At 40.4% G+C, this 25844-nt stretch overlaps 1 protein-coding gene across 1 annotated transcript; it reads left to right on the top strand.

The window, feature by feature from the left end:
• Positions 1–1433: 1433 nt before the first annotated feature.
• gata5 (GATA binding protein 5) lies at positions 1434–9783 on the top strand (the record flags this gene model as incomplete). Its single annotated transcript, XM_083891536.1, has 6 exons — positions 1434–1956; positions 4669–4838; positions 6497–6625; positions 7178–7262; positions 8361–8491; positions 9664–9783. 6 exons carry the CDS (start codon positions 1434–1436, stop codon positions 9781–9783), a joined length of 1158 nt encoding a protein of 385 aa, XP_083747662.1.
• Between the last annotated feature and the right edge of the window lie 16061 nt (positions 9784–25844).

Below are 25844 nucleotides of genomic sequence, written 5' to 3'. Positions count from 1 at the left end.
CTCCACTATTATAATATGATTTTTTTACACATTATAGTAAAAGAAAAACACGCAAATTCAATCTTTTTTACAATTTCACGTAAAACTGTTGTTTTTACTTTGCTTTTATAGGTTTAACGGACAGAGCAGGGCGAGTAAACACAGAGTTTAACAACCTTGTAAAAATAAAAATGAAAAGAAAATCGACAAAAGTGAACGCTTCTGCACGCGCTGTTCAGACCCTGGTCTATTTTAGGGTTAATTTTCGAGAAATAATAATTACAAAAAGGCCTGAATTTAAAATGTTTTGTGAAGTTTGTGAAATTAATTACTCCAACATGGCCTCCTCTATACCTTTGCAACATTTGATTACAGGTTAATTGTTTTTCTTCTTTGCACCCCTCCGTCTTCAGCTCTGCCCCCCTCATCTCCTTTCCCCTCCCTCCCTCCACCTACCTCAGAGGAGCGGGCTGCGTCACGTGTCTTGTCTCCAGCGTACAACATTTCCAGTAGGGGAGCGAATAGGAGCACAACCATATCAGCAATTATCAGCGACAGTAACTATCTGTAGATATACGAGACAGGAAGAGAAGAAGCAGCAGAAGCAGAAGCAGAGACTTAGATACTCGGAGACTCGTGCTGCGCGGCAAAATCACAACAAAATCTTTTACAGATTTTTTTAACTGTGAATCCCAACTTTTACGCATCAAAGTTGGAGAGTTTGGTCCTCGCACTGCGCTCGGTCCCGTGCGTAGGAGAGAGCGAGCGCGCTGCTCTGCGCTCCTCTGGCTCAGGTTTGGACGACTGAAGGACCGGACTTCTTTTATCGCCCGGCCGTCCTTATCTGGTGAGATAATGGCACCGAGAGCCCTTGGAAAGTAAATGGTGTTCCCTTTGCGAAGCAGCAGTAGCAGGAGCAGTGCGCGCTATATTATCAAGCGTTTTATGTGATTTGAGTTTGACTGTTGATAGAAAAAGCGCACGGTAGATACGCGCTCGAGCTCCATATCTGTTGTGCTGTTTGGTTTCCGTTATAGTTATGATTTAATGAGCCGCGGGATATGGGCTCTGTGATTAGAGAGTCAGAGACTCTCTGATTTATCTGTGAGCGTTAACGTGCTTTTAGTAAATTTCATGCCATGACAAAATGATCCGGGTGAAATATGACTGATGATACTGAGGAAAGTGACTCTTTGTCACCCGTGATTCAGGCTTTACTTTATTCACACGTCTTAATGTGCTCCTAATGTGTAAAAGTTCAATTGTCATTGAAACTTAAATTTTTTTTTTTTATTAAAACTGTTAAATGAACTTTCTTTCCTCGCAGGAGAGGAGCCACAGACAAACTCCTCAGGTCTTCAATCAAGTGTTGGGAGACTATTTACGCGTGGAAATCACAAGAAATCACTTTAGTTGTGTTCCATATTCCTGGCGGAGACATAAAGGACGTGAACATGTATCAGAGCCTGAGTTTGCCCTCTAACCAGTCTCCTTACGCACATGACACCGGGAACTACATCCATCCGTCGGCGAGCTCCCCGGTCTACGTCCACACCACCCGAGTCCCGGCGATGCTGCCCACGCTGTCCTACCTTCAGACCTGCGACTCCCCACATCAGACCCACCACGGCCTCGGCGGGCACCACGGTTGGCCTCAGACCGGCACGGACGGCTCGTCCTTCACCCCCGGCAGCCCTCATCCTCACCACGGCTTGTCCTACTCGCACAGTCCGCCCGTCAGCAGCAACACGGGCCGGGACGCGACCGCCTACCAGAGTCCGCTGGTGCTCGGGAACGGCGCGCGGGCGGATCAGTACGGAGGCTCGCTAGTGCGCTCAATCGGAGGCTCCTATTCCAGTCCGTACTCGTACGTGAGCCCGGAGATGGCGACGTCCTCCTGGTCGGGTCCGTTCGAGAGCGGGGTGATCAGTCTGCAGGGCAGACAGAGCGGCCTGCACGCGAGGAGGTCCAGTCTGGGTGAGCACGAGCCTCCAAAACTAACATCAACATTTTTATCACTAAAAATATTGTATTTCCTATATATACATGTATATATATATATGTGTGTATATATATATATACACATATATATATTTACGTTTATTATGAGACTGGGTCATGAATTATTTTAATGTGACTTAAAATCTAGCTGTTAAGTCAGAAAAAAGGACTTTAATTATTAACCAGATCTAAAATAGACAAGTGCGATTATTAAACGTAAAAGGTGTCTGTTAAAAGCCTCGCAAATATCAGCAAATGTACATGATTTATTGAAATGAATTGATTTATTAAATAGGTGCTGAAGTATAATTATTAAACCAGAAACAAGTTACACTTTCAGTTGTTTGTTTGTTTGTTAAAAACAAATTATTTAGGTAATGCTGTTGATGTTTTATTGATTAAGGGTTATTTCAGGCAAGATTTTATGGTTTATATTTATTCTATAAGAAATGTGTTCTGAATATTTATAAATCAGGCTGTTGTTTTGTTGTTGTTGGTTAAGACCAGATTGTTATTTATAATTGTCTACTATAGATTATGTGAGATGGTTGTTGATTGGTTGCTGTTGTTGTTTATTTTAAGCCAGGTTTAGTTGTTGCAGTATAATTGTTTCTGTTATAATTACTTATAGATTTATTTGGTGTGGAAGTTGGTTGATTTTGTTGTTATTTATTAGTTTGTGTTGTTGTTACTTATCCTGGGGCAGATTATGTTATTAATTGTTTATTATATTATATCAGGATACGTGGTCATTGAGTCGTTGTGTTGTTATTTATTTTAGGTCGTGTTAATATGATGTTATATTATTGTGGTTGTTATTGTGTCAGTGTATTTGCGCAGATCAGACAGTTAACTGCATAAAAATGAAGATCATACAAATTAAATCAGATTCAATTAAGAGATGAAAAACTGACGCAAATAGCTACAGAACAGATACAATATCAACTGATTCTTGTACATACAAAGACGAATATTTGCTGCTGTTGTTGTGTTGCATGTTGAGTTGATTTGAGAGAAGAAGAGGTGATTTAAAAGGTGATTGACAGTAAAATGGCTGCTGTGTTTCATGGCGTTTCTCCACATGCTCACATTTAGATTAAGACAATACACATTCTCTGTCCATCAGTTAAACATGTTAATTTAATCCTGTGGTTGTTTTAATGACACACTTCAATACACACGCGTGTAAAAAAAAAAGAAAGAAAGAAAGAGCCATCGACACAACAATGAGTGTCATTTATCACCTGATCAATCAGACAATCTGCACAGTGACGTCATTATCGCGGCGCGTTTGAAGTTTGTGAAGAACAGGGTGAGTTGTTTCGGGATTTTTTTCCTCGTGTTTGATGATTTGTCACCTTCACAGTCTGGACATATTAATCCAATCATTATAGTCTGCACTTAATCTAATGATGGAACAGACAACACGTGATCATCACTGCAGCTTTTCATTTATTATAGTTTTCATTATAACTGTATGATACATTTAAAATTAAAAATAATAAAATGTTGCGTGTTTACTTAAGATAAAAAATAAACTCATTAGGCTTTTTTCATAAACCAACACAATGTCCCACATATGCATCGCTCATTGAGTCATTTTAAGCAGCTTCAGTAGTTATTAAAGAACACTTTTAGGTGTTTAAAACATTACAAATCATTTACCAACGGGACTGGTTTTCCACTGATTCAATAACATTTGGAGAAAAAGAAGTTGCATATTGTGCAATTTGATCTTTTTGATTTCATATTTTCTGATGAAGTTCATGCAATTAAGTACATTGTGCATAATAATAGTTAATTTAAAAAAAGAGGAAGAAATAGATGAATAAATATAGTCAAAGGTTCAGAGTAAGCAAAGGAGCAAAGTCTCAGAGAGAGAGTCTCTCTCTCTCTCTCTATCCATCGAGGGATTAGGAATTTGGGGCAATTAATGCCAGGAGTCCGTCGTGTGTCACAGCTGTGATGGATGGGTGAGGGTGGTGGTGTGGAGGGGGGTAAGGGGGGGACCCCGGGATCCCTAAGACTGATAACACTGCACCGCCCATCTCTAAAAACAAGACTCCTCCATCACAGTCACTGTCTCCGCACTCATTATTTTAGAGGGGGTGTCGATCTCTCGAGAGAGAGGTAAATTCCTCTGGATGGATGTTTATCAAGCAATGAGCCGTAACTGAACCCATATATATATAGTGAACCCACACACCGTAAAATAACACATATATATATATATATATGTATATATATATATAGGAACGGTCGATATCTGAAAATGTAGCCATTATAATTTATATATCAGGAAGCGAGTGCCATAAAAACACTCGTATGACGAGATCACAGATTACAAAAACACAAGCATTATATAAATAATATAATTCGTTTCAGATCATTATCGATATCTGAACATTAAGTGCCATTAAAAACACTCACATGAAGCGGTGTCAAAAATCAGACTAAAAGGTGGAAAGTTCAGCTTTGTACGCAGTTGTAGGCACAGTCGTTATAATATAATATAATATACAGATTTATTAATTATATTCTTGAATCTGGATCATCACCAACATTTTATACCTCTCTTGAGTCGTGACCTACATCCCCATAAAATATCATCAAAATCCGCCCATTACCTTCTGAACTGTGCTGCTGAAATAGTGAAAATAAAATATGTGTGTGTGCGTGTGTGTGCAGACCTGATGGAGGACATGCAGTGCGAGGGCAGGGAGTGCGTGAACTGCGGCTCCGTGTCCACGCCGCTGTGGCGCAGAGACGGAACCGGACATTACCTGTGCAACGCCTGCGGCCTTTACCACAAGATGAACGGCATCAACAGGCCGCTCATCAAACCCCAGAAGCGCCTGGTAAGAGCCGAAGAGGCACAGTTACTACCGTGTTATTACACATCACACTCAATCATTCATCTGCAAGTTTCTGTTTATCGTTCACTGTCTAAAAAAGATTGAAGAGTCACGTGTCTGTGTAATCACGGGGATCACGTGCAGCTTCTCACACATGATGCTCAGTTTTTGGCCTGGAATGATTTTATCAGCGACGTGTGCACGTGTTCAGATAATGAACAGGTATTTTAGTGTGTCATTTGATTATAATTGTAATGTTCTTTAATTACTTAAATACTTTACAAAGTTATTGTTTGTTAAGTACATTATTAGTAGTATTATTAGTATGTAATATATTATTATATAATCTAAATTATATTATATATTATATATTATATATTATATATTATATATTATATATAATAATACTAATAATAATAATAATAATAACAACAACAATAATAATAATACAATATAATAATATTAATCATTAACATATTAATGATAATAATAATAATGTCCAATAATGGACAGACATGCAGTAGATATTATCCAGCACATACAATACACACTAGAATCAAAGTACAAATCATTTAATTTTACTTGATATTATTTAATGTTTAAACTAATACTTATGTGCTTGGCCCTTTTGAATAAAGCCTATTAGTTATTTTTTCTGTTGTGTTTGAATTGATTATATTTTCTAGGGGAATATTAATATTTAAGTAAAAAGCAAAGAAATAATAGAAATACCTATGCATTATATTGGTATAATAGTGTTTCTCTATCTTAAATATTACTATAGGATATAATATGTCAATGTTACATTATGTATGTAATACTTGTGCTTGTATTATTTTACCCATAAGCAGTGTAGATATTATTTTATAATACATTTATTGTACAATAAATGAAATATACATTATCTATATGCATTTCCATATATAAAATATGTACATGTAAGGTTAAAATATAACACAGTAACGTGTACATACAGTATGTACATATGTCACTCTCCAGTGCTGCATACCTATAATTCTATGTCCCTTTTTTAAGTTAAATATTCACACAATTCATACAAACTACATTCTTGCATATGGAATATATCCTATCACTCAGGTCCAAGCAGATAATAGTTTATTTACAGTTAGAGGGTGTGAGGAAAATAATAATTAAAAAAAACATAAAGCTATGTGTGTTTCATGAGAGAGTCAAGGCCGCACACCTGTGTGTTTCCCAGGAACTTTGCTCTCCACAGCAGCTGTGCGAGTGTGTGTTGCCCAACAATCGTCCTCTTTTTCTCCTGTTGTTATTTGTCCTGCAGTGACCTTGTCCTTGGACGGGTCTTTTTTTCTGAGGAGCAACGTGACTGGAGTCTGTGCTGCTTCACGGGGCGTTTGCTTCACACTTGTTGTGTGAAACCAAACTGATATTTCACACTGGGATTTGAGAAAGAAAGACATTTTTATGTTGTCCCCAAAAGTTGTTCACCTCGTGAGTTATTAGGATTTTAAAAAATAAATAAGTAAAAAAGAAAAAGACGTCTATGCTGCTCCTAACTGCAAAGGGACATTCTGTGATTTTATTATAAAGCTTTGTCACAAGTGAGCCCGTTTTTGACGTCACAAAAATGTATTTTCAGCCTATAAAAGTCACTCAAATGCGTTTTTCTGTACATGCAGCAGACCACACCTCGCCGAGCTGGCCTTTGCTGCACTAACTGCCACACCAGCACCACCACGCTGTGGAGGCGCAACGCAGAGGGGGAGCCTGTGTGTAACGCCTGTGGCCTCTACATGAAGCTGCATGGGGTAGGTTTGATCTTTGGACTTTAGTATTTCATAATCATAATAATAGTTTTTCTTATGGTTTACATCTTCCCCCTGCAAATGTCTACTACAGTTGGGAAGACTTTATTTGCACAGTCTGAAAACCCTCCAAGGGCATTGTGGGCAGGCAGAGTGAGAGGAGAGCCTGTGTTGGTTGTCATGACAATGTGACCCAGTGGTGTGCACAGACATTTGGAAGGGCAGGGGCAAAAATGAAAGGGGCACCTACTGTATATAGCTGTTTATACATATACAGGGATATCCTTCACAGCACAGAGATTATTATTTTCTATACAGCACTGAATATCATTTCCTTTAACGGCCACCCATAGGAAACAAGGAGAGGTTGCAAGGACATGTTATTTTGCTATAGAGGGCACATATGAATGGTAGCCAGTATGGCACTTCCTCATGTTTTTACCACTCAAGAGGGCACTTAAGTGTTTTGATCCACTAGGGCACTGATGTGACCTCTGTTGTGTCAGGAATGTGGAGACACACTCGGCTAAATGTACATCACTGTTCTCCCTGCAGGTGCCCAGACCTCTGGCCATGAAGAAAGAGAGCATTCAGACCAGGAAGCGCAAACCCAAGATGCCCAAGAATAAAACATCCACAGGTAAAACTCATACTTGGAGAAAACAAAAAAGGACTGGTACCAACATTAATTCTGGTTTTAGTTGAAAAAACAGCAAAAGACCACTGTCGCATTTCCATATTACCAATATGCAACTTTGGGAAAACGATGATGCAATTGCCGTTGTCTTCTTCTTTGTTCAGTTTGGAGTTTCTATACAGCTCGCAAACTTTCTTCAAACTTCTTCTTCGTTTTCATTGTATTTCTGAAATACATGTGGATACAGTGCCACCTACAGGCCTAGTACATGATATACAGCCTTTAGATTTAATATGAAATCAAACAATGTTTTAAGAACAAAAAAGAAAAAAAATGTATATGAGAAGCTCTGTGTCCGTGTGGATAAGCTCTAACATGTAAAAATGGTCCCTTGGTGTTTTCCTCCGTTGTTTTTCCCACCTCTGCTGCATTGGTTTCCAAAAGAGATTCATCGGTTGCTGCTATACCTGAAGGCAAGCTGTTAACCTGCAGATTAGAGTCATAAAAATTAGTATTTCAGATTAAAGAGTAAAATGTCCACAAGTAGGGCAAACACATGGAGACATGGAGAGGGGGGCCGGTGGTGAAGTGGATAATACCTACCTTAATTTACTGATATTTTATTACCTGAGGTGTTGCAACTCTGAGACCTGATTACTGTTTTAGGGTTTAGCAAACCCGAGACCAGCCCTTGGACTGGGCCGACCCAGGGTGCATCTATTTGAAAACTAAAAAATCAAGGCTCAGAGCTTGCAATTGATTGTGAAATATATGCATTTTGTATGGTGGTTATGGTGATTCGAATTATACTTTATACATCTTGACATGACAGTAATCCTGACTGCTAAAACTTGAGGAAACTCTGAGTCAATCCACAAACATCTAAAACAATGTTGTGAAAAACTCCAATAAATTTTTATGATCAGCTGTGTACACAAGACTACAGTGACACCATGGTTGGAAAACCCCCTTAACAATGGCACCAACTTGTTTTGGTTCAGTATGATATAAGGTCCATGGTTTTCCTTAGCCCGGGGCCAGCCCATTTCATACACAGCACAAGATGGGATTCCTAATGTTTCTGTTCTGTTGATTCTGCAGGAGGATCCACCACCTCTGACACAAACTCCGCGACCTCTCTGTCGCTGTCCGAACACGCTTCCACCATCAAGAGCGAACCAAGCTTGGCTCCTTCACCCTATGCTGGACAGACAGTCACATCTGCCACTCAGGTAAATCTCATACATACTCTCTGGATCAGTACACCCTGATTGACGTTGGCCAATCATTCAAATTCATGAGTCAAAGTTTGTATGGGCTGACTTCACCTGTGACATATTAAAACTCATTAAAACCTTTCCACTGATTAAAAAGAAACACAACGAAAATCCATTCACACTTGCTCACATCTGGCTTGTGTCTGTCTGCAGTGGGAAAAGTTGCAATCAGTATTCGCTCATTCACTGACTACAATGCTGGCTTTACTTTGGCACGTAAATGCTGGTGTGGCACTTTTCCCTGGCACAACAAATGTTAACCTTTGTGACACTGGAACTGGTTTCTTTGGTGCCTTTGGCGAGTTTCTAAACCCATTGGTTTCCCGACATGTTGGTTTGAGATATGCAAGCAGTTAACCTGTATATCAGGGCGGGATGGGTCATAAAAGTTAATACCTCAGATTGTGTGATAATACTCGTACTATTATTGGAGAAAACGGTAATCAGCACGTTAGTACTCCAGTCAGTAAAAGTATACAGTACTGATATTTTAGCATGCACGCCATTTTAGGTGATATCAGAGTTGATTTATGCAGAGTTTTCTGACATGATTGGTTTCTACATGTTGGTCTCTGGTGTATTTGTGATCTCTAACAAAACAGACAGATCTGCAGACAAACGCCTGCATTTACCTCCATTTAAATGTATGTAATTGTAATGTATTTGAACCCCTCTGACATTCACAAAGCCACAGCAGACATTAACACTTTAACCCTTTCTTTGCTTATCCGAACCAGAAAATGTCCTGTGAGTAAGTGCTGTTGCCCATATTTCCAAAATGACTTTCAATATATGGCAATTGAAAATTTTAATTTGAACAGTATAAATCATATTTAAAGTAACATTTCTGTGAGCTTTTGTCTCAATGACCAAAAACTAATGAAGCGCGAGTGAAATTACCGTAATAACCACATACCCAGCTTTCAGAAACAGTTTGGAATTTTCCAATACCACAAACTAATAATATAAATTAATAAAAATAATTACAGTAACGCAAAGTGCACAACGTGTCGTCTGCAATACTCTCTGTGTTACGGGGTTAAGCTGACTGTGGAGAGCCCCACATTTGTGAAATGTTTTAAATCAACAATTCTGCATTTTAAATGTCTTATTCCCTCTTCCTGCAGACTGCGTCTCAGCTCGACAGCACAGGATCAGGACATGTAGACATTAAATATGAGGATTATCACTTCACCCCGACCTCCATGGCCCCACAGATCTCTTGGTGCGCTCTGTCTCAAGCCTGAGCCGCTTCGACGTACCCTTCGTCAGCACACGGCTCACTGCAGCGCGGGGAGGCCTGTGGCGTCCTGCAGATGTCCCTTGTGATTCTGGTGAATCAGTGTTGCATAAACATCAAACGGGGCTGACGGCATCATGTGATCACATTAACTTGATGTGAAGACATCTAATCTGCTGACTGGTGTTTTTCAAAGTGCACCGTGTCACGCAGTCGCAGACGACCACCCCCCTACAGAGCTCACCTGGACCACACAAGAACACACGAGAATCTGGACATCAGTTCTGTGAGAGGACAAGTGTCTATTGTCCCCAGTCCAACCAAAGAAGACAGTCAACCACAAGCATGAACATATTTCCTCAGTACAATGACAAAAACTACCTAACTACTACAAGAGATATTGACAATCAAGTGGAAAATATAAACACACTAATTGCTTTTATTTTTATTGTTATTATTATTATTATTGTTATTATTAATAATTTTAGACAATAACAGTCTTATTTCCTAGGAAAATGTTGCAATTTTTACTTTTCTGCAAACACGTCTCGTCATATCCAAGACTCTGGGGGCCCCGGGGCAAAAAGGTTCGGGGGGGGGGGGGTAATGGGTGCATATCCAATTGGGCGTGGTTAATTCATGTACATACTGTACATACTAAATCATAACATTTCAAAAGGGTTGTCACAAAATTTGCTGTCACTGCTGGACTGTAATTTAATCTGCGTAATTTAATCACCTGTTCTGAGGAGACAGAACCCTCTCGGCTGTCCTTTTGTAATGCCTGTATGCAAATGTAATAAACAGTATGAACATAATGTATGTGCATTATTTATGCAACATTCACAACATAATGTCATATAATTGTGAATCATATTTGAACATAAATATCTCAAATATATGTACATGAAACCGCAATTGCATTTTGGACCAATATAAATGGCAACAATAGCAAATTTCACAGCAATTTTTATTTATATGTATTTATTTTGAGTAAACCATTCATTTCCAAGGGATGTGTTGTTGATAAATTAATTTGAACTTAATTTTATGCCATTTTTATTTTGTAAATCTTAATTCAAAGGCCGGAAATATTATCTGTAGTAGATGTAGTCACTGCGTTTAGTGCCTTAACTCAACTACATTTATAATCAGGAAATGGTTATTGTTACCCTAATTTCCTCATTTCAGCCAAAAGCAGCGTGCAAATGTAAATAAGTGACGTCATTCTGGTTCATTTGTGGTTTATAGAAAAGTACAAAAGTAACATATGATCCAGGAGACTGTGAGCTTCACACGAACTCTGTCAACACGATAATTGTCATCACAGAAAGAAGAAAAAAACGTAAAAAATGGAGAGAAAATACAACTTTTATTGCTGTCGAACACGTCTCATCACCAGCGTGTAGATGATTAACCTTTATGGACACATTATTTATGTTGAGATAAGGACAGTTAAAAGTCACAGTGGACACTAAAAAGCAGTTATGACCCAAGCGCTCGCTGTAGTGTCGTGCTGTACAGACTCCACAGCTGTGATACTTCGATCGTACGCATAATTCGCTTTTTTGTTAGAGGTGCAGTTTTAGTCTGGAGCCTGTCAGGTTGACGATGTCGTCACGGCAATATATCACAAGATTATCATTTTGATTTTAAGAAAGTGCAATGACTCAGTTCCTCTTGAAAATAAACAATCAAATGTTATTGTCTGTATTTCGATGACATGTAAGGGAATTTAATTTTCATTCTCTTCTGCTTTGGAAACTGTTCAGACAAATAAACTGATTCACATCTGATGCAATAAACGTTAAGTTTCTAACACTTTGTAAACTCCTGCACCAAATATTGGTTACAAAGTGAAATTTTACATCATTGCACACATGAGTTGTTGATCCACTGCTGCCTCCACCAGTTAATCAAAATGTGTTATTTTGTCATTTTGGTGTTTAAAAACATCAAAAACCTTCATTTGGTTTTACCTAAGTGACATAAAATTATCAATCAAAGCCAGTGAAGATACAACAGTGGACATATTAAGATATTGTAGACATACGTTTTAGACAGTATGAGTCTTAATTCTGTTTGTCAGTCACCAGTATCTGAATAATTCTTAATAAACATTCAACCACCTTCCTGGATCATGATGAAAGGTGATAAAAGTAGATAATTGAATTGTTGTTCTTTAGCCATGTATACATATGTGTATATATGTATATATATATATAGTTACCAGTGAGTTAACAACTCTTTAAACATCCCTTTCGAACTATTGTGTTTTTCCTTTTCTGATCCCACCACTGCTTCATTTACTTGACCTGTAATGCATAGCAACCATACATGTGTGCATGCTGATATAAGCACCACTGTGTGTGTGTGTGTGTGTGTGTGTGTGTGTGTGTGTGTGTGTGTGTGTGTGTGTGTGTGTGTGTGTGTATAAGCAGGGTGTGTGCTGCTCCTGCCAGTTGCTTAAGCTGACATGGTCGACCAAAGGTTGCGTTCCAACTCTGCTTTATGGCCGTCAGGTCCGAGTCAGCCGCATCGCTCAGGGAAAAATACAGGCCCGTCAGCAACACGGCATCAGCTTTACTGCCGCCATGGCGACACCCAGGCACCACCACAGCGGCGGCACTGCCCAGCTTTATGACTGTTGGCCAAGATGTCATGGTCTTATCTGCTTCTGCTGGGAGACGCCCACTGTAGGGCGACTTAAAGATGCAGAAACACAGGTTGTTGTTTTTTGGGTTGTTTTTCTTCTGGAACAAACTGGAGGAAAGCGGCTGTGTGAGATGAACAGAAGGACACATGGAGGGTGGGATTTGTAAAGCTCACACCAAAGACCACAGGGAAAGTTTTTACTTCCCAGGGACACAGGAGCTGCTGGTCCACTGCTGCCATGTTTGGTAACTTTGTGCATCATAAATCGTAAATCCAAACAAAGGATTTAAAGTCAGTAAATAACAAAAATTACTGATTTTCTGTATGAACTTTGATGCAGGGAGTGAGTGGTGTACAAATAAACACATTCTTCATTTTCCAATCAGAACACTCACACTTCACACTTTATGTGAAAGCCAGATTTTTCAGACTCCCTCTATGAAGGATTTAAACGACAAGGTCCCTCTAATGGTGCATTCCATTTGTGGTGTGTGATTTCCAACTTGGAAACTCAGAGCAAATTCCTGACTTGGGATTCCAAGTTGGCTGACATCATACAAACACTGCTACATTTAACGTAAACCATGTGGTGTATTTGTGTAGAGCGTTGTTATCAGGTGCTATTGCTAACATTAGCCTAAGATATTTGTGCGACTTCTTAACAGGAATTCTCCAGGTCGACGTCACTCGCAGTTCCGACTTCTGAGTTGTGATGTGCTGGGTTTAGCTCCGCCACTGCGATTGGTTGGAAAAATACAAAACAGCCGTAAGGCCACATTATACTTCTCCGACTGCGTAATGCGTTATCCGACTGCGTAACCATGGAGACCACTCGAGCCTTCATACTTCTCCGTCTTGATGCCAGATACGCACTGCAATTTCCCGCCTGATCCGTAGGGGTTGCTACGCAAGGTTGTTGTGCTTTTGGCTACAGTGAGCAATGGCGTCCGAGAGAGAAAGACTAACATAACATTGAAACAGTGGCCACTTATTTTTTTAGCACGGTGGATGATGATTATGATATGTATGCATGAACTAAGAGGGATTTAAAAATACATGGGGCTTTATTGCATTATAAGGTTAAACAGTAGATGTTGTAATAAGATAATAACATAAAAATGTTTTGGAAAATAAAAAAATAAAGAGTTCAACTCGAATTTAATAATTTAACGAGGTAAATCTTTTCCCGTTATTATGTAAAAGTGATTTTATTTTTACCTTTGTCTAGTGTGGCGGAAATATGCTCCTCAGTGTTCCTGGACTAAATGAGGAGTAATGTCTGTCTGCAGCCGAGCAGTATTTTCACTCTCTCCCCCTTCGGTTTCTCTGCCTCACTTGGCCTTTCCTGCCGTAACAGTGATTTACTATTGTTAGGTTAAGTAGGCTAATGCATTCATTTCAAATGACAGTCAGTGCTGACAAAGAAACCTTGGATTTGATTTAGAAAGCATTAAGGCTCGGGTCACGTCGGTGTCAAAACCATGACGACTGCTACAATTTTGGTGTTCTGTGTTTTTGAGCTCCCTCTTGAGCTCCCCATGCTCTGATCCAAAGGTTCCCCTTTCACACTGACTGTACATGTGTATGAGAGAGAAGGAGAGAGCTTCAACTCCTTCCTTCATTTTCTCTACAGCATTCTGTCTTCCTGTGCAGCTAAATGACAGCTACAAATGTGTGTGTGTGTGTGGGGGGGGGGGGGGGGGGGTGTGTGTGTGTGTGTGTGTGCAGTGTTACATCTCAATTGTAGGATAGACTTTGGGAAAAAGGGCCACAGTCCAGTAAAAATATGAGCCAGTGATGGTGAGAAATTGCCTTTTTCTTCTCTGTCTATGGCTGCAGAAGTCACTCCCAGAAGTCTGCTCCATTCAGTTGCATTGCCTGCAACCAAACAGGATATTTTTCTGGCCCTTTAGGGTTTGGGCTTTTCGCGTATGTGTGTGTGTGCGTGTGTGTGTGTGTGTGTGTGTGTGTGTGTGTGTGTGTGTGTGTGTGTGTGTGTGTGTGTGTGTGTGTGTGTGTGTGTGTGTGTGTGTGTGTGTGTGTGTGTGTGCGTGCGTGTGTGCATGTCTGTGCGAGAGAGCGAGAGCGAGAGCTAGAGAGAGAGAGAGATGTATGGGATGTTGAAGAGTAGCACACGTTTATTCAACTAATTTACAGCCATTAAATCAACACTTCTGCCAGCTGTCTGCTCAGTGATTTGCCCAGAGTTCCTATTCTCCACTCTGTGACAGCAATGTGTGTGTGTGTGTGTGCACATGTACTTGTCTGAAGTAGTCTGTCTTGAACGTTCATCTATCTTTGAAAGGATATTTTAGTTAGTTCTCACAAATCTCACAACAACAAAAAACATGGTGGTCCAAAATGGTGGCCCCATGTATTCTGGGGTAATGAAAAACAACAATTCATACAATCAAGCAATTATACATATAGGTTTTATTTTATCATAATATCTGCCAAATTAAAATTACTTTAGTCACTGGTCAAAAGTGAAACAACTGTCCCAAAATAACCAGTAGTGCTTGTGGAGAACAAAACCTGGTTCTAATGAGGCAGAATGTAATTTCTGAGGAAGTGGTTAAGTTTGGTAAAGGTTAGTGTTATAGCCATTTACTGGTCATGGTTATGGTTAGGGATACGGCTTAGTTTGGCTGCCCAAATGAAATGAATGGAAGTTAATGCAGTGTCTTAAGAAGGGTTAGGGGTTAGAATAGCTGCACAAACATGTGTGTGTGTTACCGTGTAATTAGTTTCACCCCGGGAACCCCATTCTGTCACTGATGAGTCACATCTGTTTCTACTAACACACACTCAAAGCTCCACATTCATGAAGTCACTTGAATAAGATATGATATGCATTGCTGTTGTGGAACAATAGCATAACCTGCAGGTATGTGAATGAGCAGGACAAAGGCTGTAATACAACAATAAATTTAAAGGCGCCATCTGTAACAATGCGGCCAAAAAACGGTTACTACAATCAAAATCAAAACATTTCGGCAAGTCGTATCCACCTCCCACTCCACCCCTCCCTTCCAGAGTCAAGGTTGCCAGAGCGGTTGACATGTAACTCCGTCAGCAACGAGCGAGGAGCGATCGTTTTATCATAAATGAGTGGCTCTAAGACACACAATTCTGTTCTCTCAGTAAAGATCAAGATGTATAATAATTTATGGTAACATTAGCTGTTGACTAGGGATGGATATATCACATGGAATAACTCAATGCATGATATCTAACAGAACTGTCCTTAATTTTTGCCTCCCCTTTTACAATGTTATATAGCTGGGCTGCCAACTTCTGAGTAAACCTTAGAGTGAGACATCGTGGCATGCGGGGCAAATTACCACCACACACCCAATATATTTATATGTAATATATTGATGGTAATATTTTATGCATTGCAAGCTTATTAATGCTTTATACAATAATAAGGTAAATAATGTTGTCAGTGTGCAGAATCAATCCTACAACCTTCCCGACACAGGTCCACCTATTTAACCACTCGGCTACTGCTGTTATTCTCTCTGTGCATGTCAGAAGAAGACCATTAGGTTAGATTAGAAAGAGACTAAAAGACGCATCTCTGTGTCATCTGAACTGCCGCCACAGCCCGCGCCGAGCAGAACCAGCCGCAGCCACTGACAGAACAGAACTGCCGGTGGTCGGTGCAGCGGTGGTTGTGGCTCGCACCGAAGCGGGAGCGGCTGACATACCCACGAGCCAAGCTGCAATTACCTGTCTAGGAGAAGAGCCCATTCTGCATCCGTTTTGAAATTCCTCTCAGCTTTAAACTCTCTCCAGCGTTCATAAGCATGTCCTATATAGACCCTCGATTTGCCGTAAACTTTATCTTGGCGTTTTTGACATTCATACCGAGATCTTTTAGGTTTCCTTTCGTTTCATTTCAATTGTAGCTACGTAACTGGCAACCCATGGTTTCTGAGGAAGCTGAGATTCTACTGACTGCTATGATTGGTAGATGGCAGTAGATGGCGCGTCATGCCAAAACATAATTTCAAAACGTAAACAAACTTTGCAGTGCGAAAAATATTTTTTTTAATGCAAATATTTTTGTTGTACTATTTTTGTTGGTGAGTTCAGTTTGTTATATATATATTCTGTGTAAAGCCCAATTTATACTCCTGCGTAGAGTGCTCTGCGTAGGTTACTCAGAGACTGCATCGACGTAGAGCCTGTCGAAGAGCCTCTGCGTCGTCTCCGACTGCACGAAATATTTTTAAGTGTCCGTCACTCCGTCAAGGGACAACGGAGCAAGAGCTGCGATTGGTCCTCAGGACAGGCCGAGCGAAGCTGCTCTGTGCCAGCTCACAGTGCGCACCGAGCGTCCACAGAGGCGGAGCTGATCAACGCCGACAAGGTCGCTGCCAAACTATAAATACATTGTATCTTAATACACAAACCACATGTTTAGACTCTAAATGGCCAATTTCTCGCCTCAAATTATCTTAAAACTGTGTTCCGTGACACAGAAAAGTGAGAAACGGCCACTGTTTCAACAACAACAGTCTTTCTCTCTCTTTCTCTCTCGACGCCATTGCTCACTGTAGCCAGAAGCACAACAACCTTGCGCAGCGACCCCTACTGATCGGGAGGGAAGTTGCAGCGCGTATCCGTCACCACAACGCAGAAGGATGAAGACTCGAGTCGTCTCCATGGTGATGTAGTCGGATAACGCATACGCAGTCGGAGAAGTATAATGTGGCCTTTACATGTCATCTACTTGCATGTTGAGTGAAGTTATGTGAGCTTGTAGCTTTGTGTGAAGTATCCGTTTCTATTCTAATGTATATATTTGTAAATTATTTCCTGAACTTATTGTTAGGGTGAATTCCAATTCCTATCTTAACCCTCAATCTTAACCCTTAATCTTAACTGGCCCTCAAAACCAAGTGTTGAGGGTTATTTTGTCACTTAGAAATGGGACACCCCTTAAATGCAGATACATCTTCAGACTGTAGAGGGCAGAATAATGCGAAAGCTGCGTCCAGTCTGTCAACTCCAAAAAAGATGAAGAACACATTTACGTCACGATTATTTATTACGATCCGTTTGTCAGTCAAGTTATTAGGTTGTCAGTTAGTTATAAGATGATACTCATACAAATACCACAACCACAGACATATTCAGCTGACAGTTACCACACGCCACGGCTTATTGAAAAGTAAACATAACGATCGCTTGTTCACACCGGCCGGCTATTGACAAAAGATCGTAAAATAAAAATAAATGTTACGCAACAATGACGTCAGTAATCCATAATATGGGCCTAAACTAATACAATGGTTTTCATCATTTTTATATCTCTATTAACAAAGAAAATACTTAATTTGTAGTGTACTCGTTTGGCTGCTTTCAGCGCCATCTTTGTTATGTCAAAACACGCAATGCATTCTGGGTAGCCCTTGCTCCCAAGGGTGGTCTCGGAAAATCTCAATATTGAGGGCGATACAGCCCTTAAACTCGCCCCTCAACTTAATTTTTCTGAGAATCAGGACAGCACTTGCACTAGCGGGAGCGCACATTTTTTAGATCGAGGGTTAAGCAAGGAATTGGAATTCACCCTTGGTTTGTTAATGACGGTGTCGTCATTAAATTACATTCTGAAATTCAAATTACTTTTATCTCATACTTGGCCAATAAAGCTGATTCTGATTCTGTTCTGATCCACTACCTGTCCAAACTAACCCAGTTTATCACACTCCGCCAAAACAGGTTTAAAATCCCCTGGTTCAGCTCTTGGTTCTTATCAGCCCCAACTCGACTATCACCTGTGATACTACAGGCTCTGTTAACACTTACTTTCAGTTTTACCTCGTCATCTGTGCGACAAAAGAAATCCCCGTTCTGACTTTTCACTCATTACTAGTACTTTCAGAAACTCAGCAAACAACTGCAACTGCAGTGGAGAGAGCCAGCATCCTGCTACACACACACACACACACACACACACACACACACACACACACACATATGCCTAAAGTGTACCTGAATGGTCACGTGATACATTTTTTAAAAATCTGAATGAAGATTGTTTTTCATCTTAAAATGTTGTTTGTAATGAAAACATCACAGTATGGCCATAGCCACAGACTGACCACTGCTTAGAGGGGATGGAGGTGTCTGGTTTGGCACCATTGTTCTCTTCGGCTGTGAAGTGTGATGAGCATTGTCTTTCAGCATGCTCCTCATTCCTCACCTCTTCGTCTCTCCCTACCTCCCTCCCACGCATTCACCTTGAGTTCACACACTTCGCTAAATCAACCAGGTCACAGCCAGTTTCCTCCTGTGAGCACATTTTTCTTAACACCACACTCTACACTACAATAATTCAGGCTGCTGCTCGGTGTTTTGACAACCGCAAAGGCCTGTACTATGCATACATCACATTGCATTGTCTCACTGGTACCTGAAGCAATGCAGCCCATCATATGTTATTTTACAAGGATAATTCATGTTTTATGAAGTGTGGTTGTATGATCAGCTGACACGCACCTCAAAAAATTTGCACCTGTATGTTTGTCACCTTTTAGATCACCCTTTTCCAACTGGAAACCAATTTTTGTTAACTGTTAACTGCGCCACAACAAAGTCCATAGAGAACATCATACATTTTACATCATGGTACACAAGTTTCAAAACAAACAGCTCAGCCACTGCTGAGAATGATGTGTTTTATTGTAATCTCGGGCTCAGCGAGATCTCTGAAAAAACCTGGTCCGGTTACGTAAACAGCGGTTCTCCTGAACAGCAGATTGTCCTGCTGCAGGCACTAGTCTGAGTACATCCGGTTGTGTTCATAGAACCGCAGAAGACTCCGGGTCAAAGTCATAAAAGGGACTGCGGCTGGGAGTCGTGAAGAAGCTATTTTTAAACATTGTTAAAACAATGTTTTGATAATGAGTAGCAGTGCATCCACTGTTCCAGAGGGGGGAGCTGCGCTTCTGAGAGCGGGTGTGCTGAATATGTCACTTCCGGGTATTGGCCAATCACAAGACAGTTGTTAAGGCTCTACGCTGGCTGGCCAATCACAACACAGTCTGTCTTCTGGGGGTGAGATTTATGTCTGAAATATCGCAGCTGGGAAACACCGTCAGAAAAGATTTCTATCGACTCGTTTACAGCAACTAGGAGGTTTTTGACCATAAAAACAAGTTAATGTATGTAAGTAGACCTCCATAACTAACATATATGTGCAACAGGACCACTCTATGTGAGCTTTAAATCCTTTCGGGGATTTACCAAAGTGACACAAACATACCAAACAAGGCAGCAGCAGACCAGCAGCTCCTGTTCTTATGGACTTTGGTGCGAGAGAGTGAGCAGTTTACAAGTGCAAAAGACATGAGGTTTCCAGCCAAAACAGGTTGTCAAACATGAGATAAAGTAAAAAAAAAAAAAAAAACTTTCACTCAAGCTGATTTCATTGGGTGAACTTTATTATGAGTGGTGGAAATCTGTAGCAACAAAATAGTAGTTCAAAATCAGTGTGTCAGATTTTGTCGTTTTGTGTTCTTAATGCAAACACTTTAGTACGACTAAAATCGAGCCAGTCTTAGTCCGACTAACATATCTAGACAATGTGATTCATAGTCCGATTACTCCTGCATGTATTGGCTTAGACCAACTGGAGTCGTACTTGGCGTTCTGCACATGCACCAACATCTCCTCCCCGGTCTTAGACCTGTAAGTAGATGGAGATGACGTTACTATGAAAAGCGCGAACGAAACATACAGAACCACAGCACGATCCATCTCACCTACAGAGTCAGACGTACACGGCCAATAAATAAATGATATCCTTCGCATGTATACTCAGACTCTGCTGATCACCGATTGCCTGTCCTCGCCGTACTACGGCCTTAGTTTGATTAAACTATGCATGTAAACATACATGCATAGTTTAATATGCATAGGAGTGTCTTGAAAGGCGCCTTAAATATAATGCATTATTATTATTATTATTAGAACTTAACAAACTGGGTCTAAGGTCAAGTTCCTCGAAAGATTGAGCAAACATAGACCAGAAAAAGAATCAGTTCAGTTGAACTGCATCAGCAAATATAAAAAGGTCACCTGACCCACTGAACACAAACACCATAATCTGAAGTGCACAGCCCAACCTAGACGAGCTAATACTAAAGCTACAGGTTATTTATTATTATTATTTCATGGACAAAGTCAATCCCCTTCGACTATTCACTTCATTCATACTTTTATCTAGAGTCAACAACAATCTTCCCACACAACAGTAATACTACGAACACTGAGAGCTCACACACTGGTAAATGTTTTGTCATGTGTCTGGCCACGTCGCTCCATGACTATTTGTCGTACTGTGCCGGCAGACATGTGAATACATGTATTTTCTCCACGCAAAGACCATGAATCACACAATCCTCTGATATTATTAGCCCGTTGAACCAGACTCGGTCTATTCGCAGACTTATTATTTCCATTTTTAGGTGGAAAAACACACAACAGCGGTGAGAGACCGAGCGGGTGCCTAAAATACGACAGAAAACAACGGGGTGACGGATTACTCGGAGACACCCGAGAACGATGACTTCCGCAGCCATGAGTTTGATTGTTTCCTTGAGAAAAAAAAAGGTTACAGGAAAGGAGGAGAGGGGAGAAGGAAGGGGGCATGCAATCTACTTTCACAATCTTGCCTGTTCAAGGGGAAATCAAGGTAGAAGCCTTCCTCCATTTGTACAGTTTTCTACACATACTCCTGTTCTGTTTATAATGTAATTAATGTAGTTCACACTCTGTTCACACAGCACAGCTGGTTTAACGTGATTCAGAAACACCCTGAAACCTCTGCAGCACCCTATTTCACTCTGTAGTACTCCATAGAAACAAACCAGACACTAACAGTATTATTAAAAGAATTTGGCAGCAACATCAATTGCCGGTTTAACACTGTGCATATAGTGTATACACTGAGGTAATATTTAATGTGGGTTGGCAGAAGCTGCCTCAGTGTTAGATTCATTTTCTCCAATTTGATTCCTTGTCAAATTTAAGCGGTGGACAGGGATTATTTTTGCGTTTTGGTATTCACTCCATATTGACCTCATTGTTCTCTCCAGAGAAGATTTAAAGACTTAAATGTTGGTTCCCATTTTACACGTGATGTAATGTACATCTAAAAAAATGTATAGGTTACCACCCATATGGGGCTGGGTTATGCTTTGGTCATGATACGGTTGTATCGTGATATTTACAGTAATTTATTTACAAGTGTTTGGGACTTTCTTTTCCTCCTTGAACCAAAATTGAATGATACATAAAACCATCATCAGTGCACGTTAGTCTGTCAGTTACATGGCATTAGGGAAAGCTTAATTTCTATCATTTTACACAGGCTCGGGCCAGGCTCTGGCTTGCACTCCGGCTTGTGAGGTAAATGAGCAGTCAGGTGATGCGTTTCAATTTGCTAAAGTGGATGCTGCGGTGGCACCGGACACACTGGGCTTTTTGATAGACTTTCTGAAGCCGTTCTATGAAGCACAGCGGGAACTTGTGGGAGACAAGTATCCAACACTTAACCGTGTGTCTCTGGTGTGAGAAACTGAAACGACGCTGTCAGCCCAATGCCCTGAACTCACCTGAGCTGTTATGCGTAAATGCACGAAGATTGGCTCGCACGTTAAGTGATAATACTGGACCTCCACAAGATCGCAACATTTTAACCAGTTTAGAATGTTGTCACACTCAGACAGGAATGTCTTGCTCATGCCAGCACTCTTCTGCAAGCCATGGCTGCAGGTGCACCAGATGTGGAGAGTTGAACCCACTCCTCCTAGGCCTATTTCGAGTGCTTAGATGTTAAGATATTAAGAGAGGACTCATTTTATTTCTTTTTTCCAACTTCCAAATGACCTATGTAAATGTATAAATGACTCATTCTTGACAAAAGGCAAAAGAGCTGTTTAAATAATGTCGCGCTGTAAACAAGTTTGGGCTTTTAAAAAGCTGTCAATAAAAATGTACTGTCGGGCCCAACCCCATTATAGCTCTACTACATGCACCACATTTACCCCCATAGCTTAAACCTGAAAATAAAAGAAGAAGCCCACAACGACAAAAAAAACTGCTACATTTAGGAATTAAATCAGGCTTAGAAGAAGTTTTTTGCTTTACCTACTCAGTATTCACTAAATAAAATAAAATAAATTTAACGTATAATTTCTCTGACAAATGAACCCAACTTCATTTTATGTAGTTGGGTTCATTTTCATAGATATGAATACGACAAAACAAAAACAAAAAACAGACACAGTGATAAGAGGTCACTCAGGGTCATGAACCTATGATCCTATACTGTACTATATCTGATGACATGGGATTTAAGTCCCATGTAAGCTTATGTACAGTATCAGTGCAGTGTATTGAGCAAAAATACTCTCATGAGCTATTTTGTCCAAGTGCACGCGTGAAGTTAAGACACTGTGATGTTATTACAGATGAATTTAGTAACAGGCGCCTGAACTGACATCCATTACATTATTTCATGTCTCACATTTCCTTAACTGTGTGTGTGTGTTTGTGTGTGTGTCTTAATACATGGATAAGTGTTATCTGTGTAGAGTAGGTCACTCCTGCTTGTGTGTGAATGTGCATGTGTGTTAACTTGTATTTGTTACCTCATTAGGACCTTGTCTTGTGTAAACACTGACCTTGTAAGGACCAGTAGTCCTCATGGAGACCTAAACCTGGTCAAAATTATACAGAATCTAATTTCTGAAGAAGTTAAAGGCTTAGATTTGAATTGTGACTATAGGTTAAGGTTAGGGTAGGCATTAACTGGTTATGGTTATGGTTGGGGTTACACTGCCAAAATGAATGGAAGTCAATGAAGTGTCCTGAGAAGGATTACTGCACAAACTTGTGTGTGTGTGTGTGTGTTTGTGCCGAGCTGTCTCTCCATCCGTCATTGGCCCAGGGTGGAGAGGAGACTCCTCGGAGCCCAGAAAGCAGGGGTCAAGTCCAGGCTTACTCAACCCCCAAAGACTGTCCCTCCCTACCTTCTCTCACCTCGCTCCATCAAACTCAGATGAGGGACGAAGGGAAGGGTGTGGGGGTTGATGGGGAGTGACGGGGGGTTACGTTTACAGAGGAGGGGAGAGGAGGTGTGGAATAGAATGACTGAGGGCAAGAGCTGATGAGAGGAGGAGGAGATCTATGAACAGAGAGGGGAGCAATAAAGAGGGAGCAAGAGGGTACGACTAAGAAATGGAAGGTTTGGGGATTATTATTTGTCAGGGAAGCACATGGTGAGAGAGAGAGAATCATATGTAGTGAAAAGAAAGAGAGAGCAAATTGTCACAGGTTTCTTTTATTGAATCATGTAGTGACACTGATAATGGGAAGATTGACAAAGGGACACAAAGGTCAAACCAGACTATAAAGTCATCACTGTGAGTTGGTACATTTGATTTGACTGTGAGATTTAAAGATCCAGTGCGTAAGAATGATTCACATCTAATGGTAAGAGATTGCAGGCAAAGTGGGACTCGTCAGTTCATCTGCATCATAAGCTTCCTCCTCAAAATACAAAACCCGTAAATAAAGGCCCTTACCTAAAGTACATGTATCTTATTTTAAATCCACAAAAAACAAATAATTTTTTAATTGAAGTGATAATACATTCTGTCAATAAACAATGGAACTGCCGCGTTCTGTGAATCACTCGTGAAGTCGTTTGCCGACACCGTCACTCACTCATCTTCGGCAAACGACGCCAGCCAACGTGCGCCGAGCGGGGAAGGAGTGACTAGTAAGAAGAACTGTGTCTGCCGTGCTGCTGTGATTCGTTCGCGCTGTCAGTCACTGACTCAGTCATGATACGCAGACGAACTAACACACAGAGAACTGATGAACTGTGGCTGTGGACGTGAATCTCGTGAACGAACTGACACAAAGATAACTGGAAACTGTGGCTGAGGACATGAATCTCGTGAACAAACTGACACACAGAGAACAGGAGAACTGTGGCTGAGGACGCACTCTCACTCACTCAATGACCCGCGGCGAACGTACTGCACTCAGGAAGGACGTGAGTCACGTAGCAGGACACTGGGCTCCTGCTAAGCACTGAACGATTCGGTGAACAAATCTTTTGAACAAATCATTTTACTGAACTGATTCAAGTGATTCAGTACGCTCAAATGAACTGCCGATCGCATCACTAGTCCAAATCAGGTTTCAGTGTAAAGCCGCAGAGAACGAGAGAAGATGAATAACAAAGTTTCAGGGTTGACGTACAAATCCACGCCTGTCATTTCAGAGCAGTTCAGTGTGTAATCAAAGATTATGTTATCTAGTTTATTGTGATGAGATACTATAAATTCAGCTCAAATAGCTCTCCTTTTTTTCATTACAGATCCTGAAGAGTATTAGAAGGATTTCTTTAAGTCTCTTCTCTCTCTTATTGGCTCATGCAGGAGGAGCCAAGGAGAGGCAAATCCTGTTTAAAGCTCTGCAGCTATAAAAAAGACGAGGGGAAACACAAGAATTGTGTCATGACATGGATTTTGACAGAATATGAGGCAATAATGCAAAACACATTTTTCCTCCCCCATATATTTGTTTGATCAAATACTGGAGTTTCACCACTGATGCGTATTTGTAGTTTTACAATTGTCCTTGTTACATATTGACATATGTGTAGGTATTTGACAGATTGATTCTTTAGACACCAAAAAAGTACATTATACAATACATTTGATTTCATAAAATAAGTTACATTTTATTTTACAGCTCAGTTAAACTAAATATTCTGCTTTCTCTTCCAGGCCTGCATGGCAAATAAAGTTTACTATGGCAGGGGTTCCTTTCCTGAAGCACAACTCGTGTTTTTCATAATTCTCAGCATCTCCTTTGTCCCCACAAAATAAAAATGCAAATTATCTCTCTGGACTTTGGTGGAGGAGAGTTAAATAGTTCCAAACTTCAGTTTCCAGTTAAAAAAATGCAGCCTAACAGAAAGATAAAGCAGATGAAATGTTGTCAATATATCATAGAGTTAAGCCTTTGTCAAGTGGCTAATGTGTTGTCTCCTGAGCATTGTCTCCTGGAAATGCTCTGGCGGGAAACACGGAAAACCACAATGACAACTTTAATTATACAAACAATGTTGGTTCTTTGAGGGAGTTTTTAATCCAGGTTTCTTGTTCAAACTGGAAAGGAAAAATATGAGGGTTGCAGTACCAAATACTTCAGTAAGAGAGAAGAATTTGGTGAGTCTGATGTTGAATGTGGGGAAGTGGAAATGAAGGAGAAACAATTTGTATATGGATAAGATAAAGATGAGAACACGAAAAAAGGGAAGAAAATCAGAAATGTGTGAACATTGGTGTGTGTGTGTGTGTGTAGATGTGTGTGTTT

Source organism: Microchirus variegatus (assembly GCF_963457635.1).
Source record: "Microchirus variegatus genome assembly, chromosome: 6".
NCBI lineage: Eukaryota > Metazoa > Chordata > Actinopteri > Pleuronectiformes > Soleidae > Microchirus > Microchirus variegatus.
The sequence above is the reverse complement of the archived record's forward strand: the minus strand, read 5'-3'. Positions and strand labels throughout refer to the sequence as shown.